This window comes from Cherax quadricarinatus, chromosome 22 (genome assembly GCF_038502225.1).
Source record: "Cherax quadricarinatus isolate ZL_2023a chromosome 22, ASM3850222v1, whole genome shotgun sequence".
NCBI classification, from domain to species: domain Eukaryota; kingdom Metazoa; phylum Arthropoda; class Malacostraca; order Decapoda; family Parastacidae; genus Cherax; species Cherax quadricarinatus.
Genome location: NC_091313.1, coordinates 24141205 through 24156655, shown reverse-complemented (window position 1 = coordinate 24156655; position 15451 = coordinate 24141205). Strand labels below are relative to the sequence as shown.

The 15451-nt window shown below is 38.8% G+C and overlaps 1 protein-coding gene across 5 annotated transcripts in view; it reads right to left on the bottom strand.

The window, feature by feature from the left end:
• The window catches only part of LOC128689868 (serine protease 42), a 204539-nt gene that overhangs the window by 8631 nt on the left and 180457 nt on the right, over positions 1–15451 (bottom strand). For all 5 annotated transcript variants that reach the window (XM_070087554.1, XM_070087555.1, XM_070087553.1 and 2 more), the window contains one exon: positions 1143–1300. In XM_070087554.1, coding sequence (XP_069943655.1) covers positions 1143–1300 — 158 coding nt within the window. The remainder of the gene's footprint in view (positions 1–1142; positions 1301–15451) is intronic.

Sequence of the window (15451 nt, the reverse complement as noted above, 5' to 3'; positions counted from 1 at the left end):
CTTCGAGGAGTGATCTGATGGTGGGTGGGCGGTCGTGGGTGGGTGGTCGCGGGTGTGCGCATTCATAGGCGAGGAAATTTACCTGTGCAAGGATCGAATTTAGAACCAATCGTACACTTATCCTACTTACATCTTTCAAAGACCAGCTTCGATGAATCCATTCCTTTGTGTCATTGCCTGTGCATGATGCAAGGCTCATGAAAAGACAAACGAGATGAAATAAAAAAAAAATAAATGTTGGATTAGAGGGGCAGGATGTAGCAATGGTCAAATAGGCTACTCAAAGATCAAACCTTTAAGTATCAACCAAGACAAAGGTACCTGGCCATGACCAAATTAAAACAAAATCGAAGTTAATACGAACTAAATATGAAAGCTCAGTATTGGATAACTAAGCACCAATGTGGGATCACACAAAGCTTCAGGAGATCGAGAACTGTTACTAGACACACTCTTAGCACAACGGTCTGAGATATAAGAGGTTATAACACTCTCTCAATATTGGATAAAGGAAGAGATTTAAAAAACTTCAAACACACGAATTTTGACCGGGTGGACAGTCTGGTTAAAGGAACTTCTCAACACTACGGTGACCAGCTTGTTTAATGTTCTGTGGAAAGAGGTAGTGGAGGCGAACACCACACAATGGGCTTAGAAATCATAAAGGTTGCTTAGGGATGAAATTACAGGACGTGTATATATCGTCATTGTGGATGTGGTTTGTAGCAGAAGGCTAGAGAGTATGTGCTGGAACAATCACGTCTCTGCAGTTTTTAAGTGTAAAGAACTGAAACAAATATATTTACCATTCTATCATATTTTTAATTTGTATTACACGGTACATAATTCTTTATCTACTGCGCAATTCACTTGCTAAATATAATCTTTATCACGCTTCTCTGACAGCTTCAATCCCACCTACATCACTAAATGTAGTTCCATACATGAACTCATTACTCTACATTATCTACCTGTACCACCACCTACTCTGCTTTCCCTCATTTCTTCACCCATTTACATTATTAACATACATTCCCTTCCCACCTATACCAACAACCTATACATCACCAGTGATACTATAATCCGCCCACATTCTCATTAACATCTTCACCAGTTGCTCCACCTGTACCACAAGCACATACCTGACAGCTATCCTTGCCACCGTCCTTGTAGCCAGCACAGAGGAACACGTCATAAATAGTCTCTCTCCTCCCGGCAGCCTTAAACCAAGACTGACACACGTCATTTCTCAGCACCTCGACGTCAACCTCCTGCAGCACCTCTGGCGTCGACGACACCCCTGGAAAATAAACAACGCATCGGGAATTGGAAAAAATGAAGGAAAAAAAAAAAAGAAACATGTGATACACCTAATGGCATACGAGACGAATTTTTCTTCTTCTCGCCTTTGCTGTTCTGCGCGCGTTTCAGCTATTTAACTAGCTCTGTGAGCTGTATCTATAGTTCTTCAGCTTCTCATATACTATATTTCCTGTAAACTTCAGGAGAGAGTTTATCATCTTGGTTAGAGCCATGTCTTCTACCTGCCCAAACTTCTCTCTGCCCCTCATAAATCCAATAACATTTCCTCCTCTTGCTCAACTTCATTACTAGCAGCAGAAGTAATTCCACCAAAGGAAACATGCGTTTTACTACAAATCTGTGGGAACTGTAAACAGTTCCCACAGATTTTATTCATTGTCATTCTGACAGCACAGAGTTAAATTACTTGTATATTCTGGTGTTACTGATTTGCTTTTTAGGAAATATTTAATACAGCATCCAGTCCAAATCGAGGATAAATTCTGCACCTGAAATCAGTACCTGACCAACTGGGCTGATGTTCGTATGTCAGTCTACGTGTGGCCAGCAGTAACAGCCTGGTTGATCAAGCCCTGATCCACCGCGAGGACTCGTCACAGACCGGACCGCGGGGGTGTTGATCCCCGAAAACCTCTCCAAGTATACACAATAAACGCGTGATGGCAAATATATAAATACCACAGTGAGAGTAGGAAAAACACCTTAGAGCTTTCATATGTCTGCACACATCCAAAGGTGTTTAAGCACTCAGGTGTTTTTCCTGTTTTCAATGTGGTAAGATCATGATAATATATATATATATATATATATATATATATATATATATATATATATATATATATATATATATATATATATATAATATATTACTAAATGTAAAAGGAGAAACTTTCGTTTTTCCTTTTGGGCCACCCTGCCTCGGTGGGACACAGCCGGTGTGTTGAAAGAAAGATATATATTCTAGGTAGTAGGTTGGTAGACAGCATCCACCCAGGGAGGTACTACCGTCCTGCCAAGTGAGTGTAAAACTGAAGCCTGTAATTGTTTTACATGATGGTAATATTGCTGGTGTCCATTTTTTGTCTCAAACATGCAAGGTTTCAGGTACGTCTTGCTACTTCTACTTACACTTAGGTCACACTACACATACAAGCATATATATACACACCCCTCTGGGTTTTCTTTATTTTCTTTCTAGTTCTTATTCTTGTTTATTTCCTCTTATCTCCATGGGGAAGTGGAACAGAATTCTTCCTCCGTAAGCCATGCGTGTTGTAAGAGGCGACTAAAATGCCGGGAGCAAGGGGCTAGTAACCCCTTCTCCTGTATATATTACTAAATGTAAAAGGAGAAACTTTCGTTTTTCCTTTTTAGCCACCCCACCTCGGTGGGATACGGCCGGTGTGTTGAAAGAAGAAAGATATACATGTGTGTGTATATATATATATATCTCTATCTATATATATATATATATATAGATATATATGTCGTGCCGAATAGGCAGAACTTGCGATCTTGGCTTAAATAGCAACGCTCATCTTGCCATATAGGACAAGTGAAAATTTGTGTATGCAATAATTTCGCCAAAATCATTCTGAACCTAACGAAAAAAATACATTTCACTGTGTTTGTTTAGTAGTAAGTTATTGTAAACAAATCTAAAATATATTTAGTTGGGTTAGGTTAAAATAAATTGCGCTTGTTATAATAAGGTTAGGTAAGTTTTCTAAGTTCCTTTTGGTGCAAAATTAAAAATTTTTACATCAACATTAATGAAAAAAATATATCTTTAAACGTATAAGAGAAAAGTTTAGAAAGGACTTAATTTTAAATGAGTTCTTGCTAATTGACCAGTTTTACATATTCGGCACGACATATATAGTCTGTCGTGCCGAATAGGCAGAACTTGCGATCTTGGCTTAAATAGCAACGCTCATCTTGCCATACAGGACAAGCGAAAATTTGTGTATGAAATAATTTCGCCCAAATCATTCTAAACCTAACGAAAAAAATGTATTTCACTGTCTTTGTTTAGTAAATGCTAGGGTCATGGCAAGAGGCGTGGAGTTAAAAGATAAAGAATCACACAAAGTGGGAGTTGTCACGGTTGCTCTTTGCTGATGACACTGTGCTCTTGGGAGATTCTGAAGAGAAGTTGCAGAGGTTGGTGGATGAATTTGGTAGGGTATGTAAAAGAAGAAAATTGAAAGTGAATACAGGAAAGAGTAAGGTTATGAGGATAACAAAAAGATTAGGTGATGAAAGATTGGATATCAGATTGGAGGGAGAGAGTATGGAGGAGGTGAATGTATTCAGATATTTGGGAGTGGACGTGTCAGCGGATTGGTCTATGAAAGATGAGGTGAATCATAGAATTGATGAGGGGAAAAGGGTGAGCGGTGCACTTAGGAGTCTGTGGAGACAAAGAACTTTGTCCTTGGAAGTAAAGAGGGGAATGTATGAGAGTATAATTTTACCAACGCCCCTGTATGGGTGTGAAGCATGGGTGATGAATGTTGCAGCGAGGAGAAGGCTGGAGGCAGTGGAGATGTCATGTCTGAGGGCAATGTGTGGTGTGAATATAATGCAGAGAATTCGTCGTTTGGAAGTTAAGAGGTGCGAGATTGCCAAAACTGTTGTCCAGAGGGCTGAGGAAGGGTTGTTGAGGTGGTTCGGACATGTAGAGAGAATGGAGCGAAACAGAATGACTTCAGGAGTGTATCAGTCTGTAGTGGAAGGAAGGTGCGGCAGGGGTCGGCCTAGGAAAGGTTGGAAGGAAGGGGTAAAGGAAGTTTTGTGTGCGAGGGGCTTGGACTTCCAGCGGGCATGCGTGAGTGTGTTTGATAGGAGTGAATGGAGACAAATGGTTTTTAGTACTTGACGTGCTGTTGGAGTGTGAGCAAAGTAACATTTATGAAGGGGTTCAGGAAAACCGGCAGGCCGGACTTGAGTCCTGGAGATGGGAAGTACAGTGCCTGCACTCTGAAGGAGAAGTGTTAATGTTGCAGTTTAAAAACTGTAGAGTAAAGCACCCTTCTGGCAAGACAGTGATGGAGTGAATGATGGTGAAAGTTTTTCTTTTTCGGGCCACCCTGCCCTGGTGGGAATCGGCCAGTGTGTTAATAAAAAAAATTGGTTAGTATTAAATAATTTTAAACAAATCTAAAATATATGTAGTTGGGTTAGGCTAAAATAAATTGTTCTTGTTATAATAAGGTTAGGTAAGTTTTCTAAGATTCTATTGGTGCAAAATTAAAAATTTTTACATTAACATTAATGAAAAAAATATCTTTAAACGTATAAGAGAAAATTTTAGAAAAGATTTAATTTTAAATGAGTTCTTGCTAATTGACCAGTTTTACATATTCGGCACGACATACATGTGTGTGTATATATATATATATATATATATATGCAAAACAACCACTCTGAAAGAATAGAGAAATTCCAAGCGCTTTCGTGACTACTTACATTATCAAGGAACTATGAAAGTAAAGCATCCAAGGAAGCTATATAAGGGGTCTGGCCAGCACCTCACTATCAGATCCCACAACGGTTAAACACCTGACGCGCGCCGACCCAACTTGGATAGGTCCTTTGCACAACTCACAAACTATTCTACCCATGAAAATTTTAAAATTATTATTTGTCCAGTGTATTATTAAATTCTTCCCAAATTCTATTAATTATAAATGGATCTAATTTATATAAACCAAAGGAAATATTCATATTATTGTCAAAACTGCTTTTTATGAAACAAGATTCAATTATATTCCTGTCGACCATGGACTTGCTTGATACTACTTTCTCAACTTTTTGAAAATCAATTGGATGGTTAAAATCTCTTGCATGAATAAATAGAGCATTGGAATCTTGTCCAGTTCTAATGCTATATTTATGTTGTTTTAATCTTAGTTCGAGATTTTTACCAGTTTGACCGTAATAAACTTTATCGCAAATTTTACAAGGAATCTTATACACACATCCATCAGCATTTTGGGGGGAATTCTTTATCACAAGTTTTTTTACTGTATCAAGATTTTTGAATACAACTTTAATATTAAAAGTCTTAAGAAGAGAAGGCATATCAACCAAGTTTTCATGGTAAGGGAGAACCAACATATTTTTAGGTGAATAAGGCTGGTTGTCCCTTTTTGGATTTAAAAGTATTTCTAGCAACTTTAAAAGATTTATCAATTACATTTCTTGGGTATTTTAAATCATTACCTATTTCATAAATTTTGGATATTTCCTCATCTATGAACTCAGGACTACAAATTCGTAAAGCTCTCAAAAACATTGATGAGAAAACAGACAGTTTGACTATCTTGATGCGAGGAATAATAGTGGACATAGGAACAGTTATTTGTAGGTTTTCTGTAAATTTTAAATTTGAATTCATTATTACCCTTAATAATTAAAACATCTTAGAAAAGGCAATGAGTTATTTTCTTCAAACTCAACAGTAAAGTTAATAGAATGGGCTAAGCTATTTAATTTTCCAAGGAAATGGTGTATATCTACATTTTTGGGCATAAGACACAAAATATCATCAACATATCTGAACCATTTAGCTCTATTAGGGAGGATTGTGTTAAGCAACCTTGTTTCAAAAAATTCCATGTATAGGTTACTAAGAACAGGTGAAAGAGGATTTCCCATTGCCATACCAAACTTCTGAGTGTAAAACTTATCATTAAATACAAATTTTGCATCAACAATGCAAAGTTTAATAAGTTTAATGATAATAGGAACTGGCAATGGTAAATCATAGTTAACGAGTTCTTCAGATAAGAAACTTAATAAATCATCAACAGGAACTTTCGTAAACAAGGAAGTAACATCAAAACTAACCATGTTAAAATCATTTAAGTCAGTCAAGGAGCTTAATTTATCAACCAAGTCTATGTTGTTTTTAACATTAAAGTTAGAAATTTTGCCAACAATAGGGCTCAAAATATCAACAAGCGATTTGGATAATTTATATGAAACTGACCCTATGGAGCTAATAATTGGTCTGACTGGATTCCCTGGTTTGTGTGTTTTTATTAGTCCATACATGTAAGGTAAAGATGGATTAGTGGAAGTAAATTGTTTGACTAATTCATCTTTGCCTTTCAGTATTAGTTTTATTGTTTTATTGAAATTGCTGTTAACGGTTTCTAGGGGATTTTTCCTAAGTTTAGAATAGGTTTCAGTATTATCTAAGAGATTATTAATTTTTTCTTGGTAATCATTTTCTTTCATAATTACTATTGCATTTATTTTGTCTGCTTTAGTAAGGCGCAAATTTTTATTGTTATTAAGTGTATCATAAGACTTAAAGAATCTTTGAGGGCAATTGGGAATGTTTGGTTTTAACATAGAGCTATATACCATTCCTTTACTAATATTAATTTCATCAGAGGATAAATCAGAAAATTTTTCAAAGTTACAAAAGACTTTTGCAATTTCAACATTAAGTTTTTTTGAAGTTGCAAAACTTAGGCCAAAATCTAGAGCAGCAGTTGTATGTTTGTCTAAAATTTCATCTGATAAGTTAATTACAAAATTGTTATTAGCATGCATCGTCCAATCACTATTTTCAATTAAAATGTCTAATTTTCTTTGTAGTTTTCTCTTGAGTTCATTACAAATTCTTCTGAGTTTATTATAGCAATGATCCAACATTTGCGATAAAGTTTATTACGGTCAAACTGGTAAAAATATCGAACTAAGATTAAAACAACATAAGTATAGCATTAGAACTGGACAAGATTCCAATGCTCTATTTATTCATGTAAGAGATTTTAACCATCCAATTGATTTTCAAAAAGTTGAAAAAGTAGTATCAAGCAAGTCCATGGTCGACAGGAATATAATTGAATCTTGTTTCATAAAAAGCAGTTTTGACAATAATATGAATATTTCCCTCGGTTTATATAAATTAGATCCATTTATAATTAATAGAATTTGGGAAGAATTTAGTAATACACTGGACAAATAATAATTTTTAAATTTTCTTGGGTAGAATAGTTTGTGGGCGAGTTGTGCAAAGGACCTATCCAAGTTGGGTCGGCGCGCGTCAGGTGTTTAACCGTTGTGGGATCTGATAGTGAGGTGCTGGCCAGACCCCTTATATAGCTTCCTTGGATGCTTTACTTTCATAGTTCCTTGATAATGTGAGTAGTCACGAAAGCGCTTGGAATTTCTCTATTCTTTCAGAGTGGTTGTTTTGCATATTCTGAAATCACCTGTTTACTGTGATCTTATTGCATATATATATATATATATATATATATATATATATATATATATATATATATATATATATATATATATATATATATATATATATATATATATATATTATAGGTAGTAGGTTGGTAGACAGCAACCACCCAGGGAAGTACTATCGTCCTGCCAGATGACTGTGAAACAGAAACCTGTAACTGTTTGGCATGATGGTGGGATTGCTGGTGTCTTTCTGTCTCATAAACACGCTAGATAACAGGGATATCTTGCTACTCCTACTTACACTCTGGTCACACTTCAGACACGCATATGCATATATATATTCATACATCTAGGTTTTCTCCTTTTTGTAAATAGCTCTTGTTCTTCTTTATTTCTTCTATTGTCCATGTATATATATATGTATATATATATATGTATATATATATATATATATAATATATATATATATATATATATATATATATATATTTATATATATTATATATATATATATATATATATTATAATATATATGTATATATTATATATATATATAATGTATATATACATATATATATATATATATATAAATATATATATATATATATTATATATACATATACATATATATATTTATATAAAGTAAAGGTTGGATGTGAAAAGTGGGTCATAATAAGCGTGTATGCACCTGGAGAAGAGAGGAATGTAGAGGAGAGAGAGATTTTGGGAGATGTTAAGTGAATGTATAGGAACCTTTGAACCAAGTGAGAGAGTAATTGTGGTAGGGGACCTGAATGCTAAAGTCGGAGAAACTTTTAGAGAGGGTGTGGTAGGTAAGTTTGGGGTGCCAGGTGTAAATGATAATGGGAGCGTTTTGATTGAACTTTGTATAGAATGGGGTTTAGTTATAGGTAATACATATTTTAAGAAAAAGATATGATGTAGGGCGTAATGACAGTAGTTTGTTGGATTATGTATTGGTAGATAAAAGACTGTTGAGTAGGCTTCAGGATGTACATGCTTATAAAGGGGCCACAGATATATCAGATCACTTTTTAGTTGTAGCTACACTGAGAGTAAAAGGTAGATGGGATACAAGGAGAATAGAAGCATCAGGGAAGAGAGAGGTGAAGGTTTATAAACTAAAAGAGGAGGCAATTAGTGTAAGATATAAACAGCTATTGGAGGACAGATGGGCTAATGAGAGCATAGGCATTGGGGTCGAAGAGGTATGGGGTAGGTTTAAAAATGTAGTGTTAGGGTGTTCAGCAGAAGTTTGTGGTTACAGGAAAGTGGGTGCGGGAGGGAAGAGGAGCGATTGGTGGAATGATGATGTAAAGAGATTAGTAAGGGAGAAAAAGTTAGCATATGAGAAGTTTTTACAAAGTAATAGTGATGCAAGGAGGGAAGAGTATATGGAGAAAAAGAGAGAGGTTAAGAGAGTGGTGAAGCAATGTAAAAAGAGAGCAAATGAGAGAGTGAGTGAGATGTTATCAACAAATTTTGTTGAAAATAAGAAAAAGTTTTGGAATGAGATTAACAAGTTAAGGAAGCCTAGAGAACAAATGGATTTGTCAGTTAAAAATAGGAGAGGAGAGTTATTAAATGGAGAGTTAGAGGTATTTGGGAAGATGGAAGGAATATTTTGAGGAATTGTTAAATGTTGATGAAGATAGGAAAGTTGTGATTTCGTGTATAGGGCAAGGAGGAATAACATCTTGTAGGAGTGAGGAAGAGCCAGTTGTGAGTGTGGGGGAAGTTCGTGAGGCAGTAGGTAAAATGAAAGGGGGTAAGGCAGCCGGGATTGATGGGATAAAGATAGAAATGTTAAAAGCAGGTGGTTTACCTGGAGTTTACCTGGAGAGAGTTCCGGGGGTCAACGCCCCCGCGGCCCGGTCTGAGACCAGGCCTCCTGGTGGATCAGAGCCTGATCAACCAGGCTGTTCCTGCTGGCTGCACGCAAACCAACATACGAACCACAGCCCGGCTGATCCGGAACTGACTTTAGGTGCTTGTCCAGTGCCAGCTTGAAGACTGCCAGGGGTCTGTTGGTAATCCCCCTTATGTGTGCTGGGAGGCAGTTGAACAGTCTCGGGCCCCTGACACTTATTGTATGGTCTCTTAACGTGCTAGTGACACCCCTGCTTTTCATTGGGGGGATGGTGCATCGTCTGCCAAGTCTTTTGCTTTCGTAGTGAGTGATTTTCGTGTGCAAGTTCGGTACTAGTCCCTCTAGGATTTTCCAGGTGTATATAATCATGTATCTCTCCCTCCTGCGTTCCAGGGAATACAGGTTTAGGAACCTCAAGCACTCCCAATAATTGAGGTGTTTTATCTCCGTTATGCGCGCCGTGAAAGTTCTCTGTACATTTTCTAGGTCGGCAATTTCACCTGCCTTGAAAGGTGCTGTTAGTGTGCAGCAATATTCCAGCCTAGATAGAACAAGTGACCTGAAGAGTGTCATCATGGGCTTGGCCTCCCTAGTTTTGAAGGTTCTCATTATCCATCCTGTCATTTTTCTAGCAGATGCGATTGATACAATGTTATGGTCCTTGAAGGTGAGATCCTCCGACATGATCACTCCCAGGTCTTTGACGTTGGTGTTTCGCTCTATTTTGTGGCCAGAATTTGTTTTGTACTCTGATGAAGATTTAATTTCCTCATGTTTACCATATCTGAGTAATTGAAATTTCTCATCGTTGAACTTCATATTGTTTTCTGCAGCCCACTGAAAGATTTGGTTGATGTCTGCCTGGAGCTTTGCAGTGTCTGCAATGGAAGACACTGTCATGCAGATTCGGGTGTCATCTGCAAAGGAAGACACGGTGCTGTGGCTGACATCCTTGTCTATGTCGGATATAAGGATGAAGAACAAGATGGGAGCGAGTACTGTGCCTTGTGGAACAGAGCTTTTCACCGTAGCTGCCTCGGACTTTACTCTGTTGACGACTACTCTCTGTGTTCTGTTAGTGAGGAAATTATAGATCCATCGACCGACTTTTCCTGTTATTCCTTTAGCACGCATTTTGTGCGCTATTACGCCATGGTCACACTTGTCGAAGGCTTTTGCAAAGTCTGTATATATTACATCTGCATTCTTTTTGTCTTCTAGTGCATTTAGAACCTTGTCGTAGTGGTCCAATAGTTGAGACAGACAGGAGCGACCTGTTCTAAACCCATGTTGCCCTGGGTTGTGTAACTGATGGGTTTCTAGATGTGTGGTGATCTTGCTTCTTAGGACCCTTTCAAAGATTTTTATGATATGGGATGTTAGTGCTATTGGTCTGTAGTTCTTTGCTGTTGCTTTACTGCCCCCTTTGTGGAGTGGGGCTATGTCTGTTGTTTTTAGTAACTGTGGGACGACCCCCGTGTCCATGCTCCCTCTCCATAGGATGGAAAAGGCTCGTGATAGGGGCTTCTTGCAGTTCTTGATGAACACAGTTCCATGAGTCTGGCCCTGGGGCAGAGTGCATGGGCATGTCATTTATCGCCTGTTCGAAGTCATTTGGCGTCAGGATAACATCGGATAGGCTTGTGTTAATCAAATTTTGTGGCTCTCTCATAAAAAATTCATTTTGATCTTCGACTCTCAGTCTGGTTAGCGGCTTGCTAAAAACTGAGTCATATTGGGACTTGAGTAGCTCACTCATTTCCTTGCTGTCATCTGTGTAGGACCCATCTTGTTTAAGTAGGGGCCCAATACTGGACGTTGTTCTCGATTTTGATTTGGCATAGGAGAAGAAATACTTTGGGTTTCTTTCGATTTCATTTATGGCTTTTAGTTCTTCCCGCGATTCCTGACTCCTAAAGGATTCTTTTAGCTTAAGTTCGATGTTTGCTATTTCTCTGACCAGTGTCTCCCTACGCATTACAGATATATTGACCTCTTTTAGCCGCTCTGTTATTCTTTTCCGTCGCCTGTAAAGGGAGCGCCTGTCTCTTTCTGTTTTACATCTACTCCTCCTTTTTCTTAGAGGAATAAGCCTTGTGCATACATCGAGTGCCACCGAGTTAATCTGTTCTAGGCATAAGTTGGGGTCTGTGTTGCTTAGTATATCTTCCCAGCTTATATCGGTTAGGACTTGGTTTACTTGGTCCCACTTTATGTTTTTGTTATTGAAGTTGAATTTGGTGAATGCTCCCTCGTGACTAATCTCATTATGTCGGTCTGGGGCTCCGCGCATACATGACTGAACCTCAATTATGTTGTGATCTGAGTATATTGTTTTTGATATGGTGATATTTCTTATCAGATCATCATTGTTAGTGAAGATGAGGTCTAGTGTATTCTCCAGTCTAGTAGGCTCTATTATTTGCTGGTTTAAATTGAATTTTGTGCAGAGATTTAAAAGCTCGCGTGAGTGTGAGTTTTCATCAGAGCTGCCTCCTGGTGTTATTACTGCAACAATATTATTTGCTATATTCCTCCATTTTAGGTGCCTTAAGTTGAAATCCCCCAGGAGCAAGATGTTGGGTGCAGGAGCTGGAAGGTTTTCCAGACAGTGGTCAATTTTTAACAGCTGTTCCTGGAATTGCTGGGATGTTGCATCCGGAGGCTTGTAGACTATCACAATGACTAGGTTTTGGTTCTCGACCTTTACTGCTAAAACTTCCACTACATCATTTGAGGCATTTAGCAGTTCTGTGCAAACAAGTGACTCTGCAATGTACAGGCCAACCCCCCCCCCCCCCCTTTTGCCTGTTCACTCTGTCACATCTGTATAGGTTGTAACCTGGGATCCATATTTCGTTGTCCAAGTGATCCTTTATGTGGGTCTCAGTGAAAGCCGCGAACATTGCCTTTGCCTCTGCAAGCAGTCCACGGATGAAAGGTATTTTGTTGTTTGTTGCTGGCTTTAGACCCTGTATATTTGCAAAGAAGAATGTTATCGGACTGGTGGTATTGTTGGTACTGGGGGGGGATTTTTTTTCCGGCATTAGTATCTGTATCTGTTGGTTTGGGGTGGAGGCCATCGACTGTGGTTGGGGATATAGTTTTGGAGTGGTTGATGCAATTATTTAATAAATGTGTGGAAGAGGGTAAGGTACCTAGGGATTGGCAGAGAGCATGCACAGTTCCTTTGTATAAAGGCAAAGGGGACAAAAGAGTGCAAAAATTATAGGGGGATAAGTCTGTTTAGTCCTAGGTAGTAGATTGGTAAACAGCAACCGCCCAGGAAGGTACTACCGCCCTGCCAAGTGAGTGTACAACGAAAACCTGTAATTGTTTTACATGATGGTAGGATTGCTGGTGTCTTTCTTCTGTCTCATAAACATGCAAGACTTCAGGTATGTCTTGCTACTTCTACTTGCACTTAGGTCACACTACACATACATGTACAAGCATATATATACACACACCCCTCTGTGTATTCTTCTATTTTCTTTCTAGTTATTGTTCTTGTTTATTTCCTCTTATCTCCATGGGGAAGTGGAACAGAATTCTTCCTCCGTAAGCCATGCGTGTTGTAAGAGGCGACTAAAATGTTGGGAGCAAGGGGCTAGTAACCCCTTCTCCCGTATAAATTACTAAATTTGAAAGAGAAGCTTTTGTTTTTCTTTTTGGGCCACCCTACCTTGGTGGGATACGGCCGGTGCGTCGAAAAAAAGAAGAGAAGTCTGTTGAGTATACCTGGTAAAGTGTATGGTAGAGTTATTATTGAAAGAATTAAGAGTAAGACAGAGAATGGGATAGCAGATGAACAAGGAGGCTTTAGGAAATGAAGGGGATGTGTGGACCAGGTGTTTACAGTGAAACATATAATTTAACAGTATTTAGATAAGGCTAAAGAGGTTTGTTTGGCATTTATGGATTTCGAAAAGGCGTATGACAGGGTGGATAGGGGGGCAATGTGGCAGATGTTGCAGGTGTATGGTGTAGGAGGTAGGTTGCTGAAAGCAGTGAAGAGTTTTTACGAGGATAGTGAGGTTCAAGTTAGAGTATGTAGGAAAGAGGGAAATTATTTCCCAGTAAAAGTAGGCCTTAGACAAGGATGTGTGATGTCACCGTGGTTGTTTAATATATTTATAGATGGGGTTGTAAGAGAAGTAAATGCGAGGGTCTTGGCAAGAGGCGTGGAGTTAAAAGATAAAGAATCACACATAAAGTGGGAATTGTCACAGTTGCTCTTTGTTGATGACACTGTGCTCTTGGGAGATTCTGAAGAGAAGTTGCAGAGGTTGGTGGATGAATTTGGTAGGGTATGCAAAAGAAGAAAATTAAAAGTGAATACAAAAAAAGAGTAAGGTTATGAGGATAACAAAAAGATTAGGTGATGAAAGATTAGATATCAGATTGGAGGGAGAGAGTATGGAGGAGGTGAATGTATTCAGATATTTGGGAGTGGACGTGTCAGCGGATGGGTCTATGAAAGATGAGGTGAATCATAGAATTGATGAGGGGAAAAGGGTGAGTGGTGCAGTTAGGAGTCTGTGGAGACAAAGAACTTTGTCCTTGGAAGTAAAGAGGGGAATGTATGAGAGTATAGTTTTACCAACGCTCCTGTATGGGTGTGAACCATGGGTGATGAATGTTGCAGCGAGGAGAAGGCTGGAGGCAGTGGAGATGTCATGTCTGAGGGCAATGTGTGGTGTGAATATAATGCAGAGAATTCGTAGTTTGGAAGTTAGGAGAAGGCGCGGGATTACCAAAACTGTTGTCCAGAGGGCTGAGGAAGGGTTGTTGAGGTGGTTCGGACATGTAGAGAGAATGGAGCGAAACAGATTGACTTCAAGAGTGTATCCGTCTGTAGTGGAAGGAAGGCGGGGTAGGGGTCGGCCTAGGAAAGGTTGGAGGGGGTAAAGGAGGTTTTGTGTGCGAGGGGCTTGAACTTCCAGCAGGCATGCGTGAGTGTGTTTGATAGGAGTGAATGGAGACAAATGGATTTTAATACTTGACGTGCTGTTGGAGTGTGAGCAAAGTAACATTTATGAAGGGGTTCAGGGAAACCGGCAGGCCGGACTTGAGTCCTGGAGATGGGAAGTACAGTGCCTGCACTCTGAAGGCGGGGTGTTAATGTTGCAGTTTAAAAACTGTAGTGTAAAGCACCCTTCTGGCAAGACAGTGATGGAGTGAATGATGGTATAAGTTTTTCTCTTTCGGGCCACCCTGCCTTGGTGGGAATCGGCCAGTGTGTTAATAAAATAAAATATATATGTATACACACACACACACACACACACACACACACACACACACACACACACACACACACAGTAGACCATCATTTAGCACGAGTTTATGTGGCACTATTCGGGTATAGCACGATTGAAGAATTGCGGCACAATTTTACGTAACACGTAAAATTAATTTCACTTTGCAGGAAGAAAAAAAAATTCCCTTTTCCTCAAGCGGCTGTCTTGTTGTGGATTAGCGGGGGAGACAGGGAGACCCTTGCCACCCCCCTGACACATCCCCACCATCCCAGCATTCGTACTTCATACGTGTCCAGTCCTTCTCTGCTACCAGCTAGCTGTGTTTGTGAATTATGTTTTGATCTTTTAATTACTATATCTTGAGTATACCAGGATAAGTGTACGGTAGGGTTATTATTGAAAGAATTAGAGGTAAGACAGCATGTAGGATTGCGGATGCGTAAGGAGGTTTTAGAGTGAGTAGGGGATGTGTAGATCAAGTGTTTACATTGAAGCATATATGTGAACAGTATTTAGATAAAGGTAGTGAAGTTTTTATTGCATTTATGGATTCAGAAAAGGCATATGATAGAGTGAATATGGGAGCAATGTAGCAGATGTTGCAAGTATATGGAATAGGTGGTAAGTTACTAAATGCTGTAAAGAGTTTTTATGAGGATAGTGAGGCTCAGGTTAGGGTGTGTAGAAGAGAGGGAGACTACTTCCCGGTAAAAGTAGGTCTTAGACAGGGATGTGTAATGTCACCATGGGAGATTCT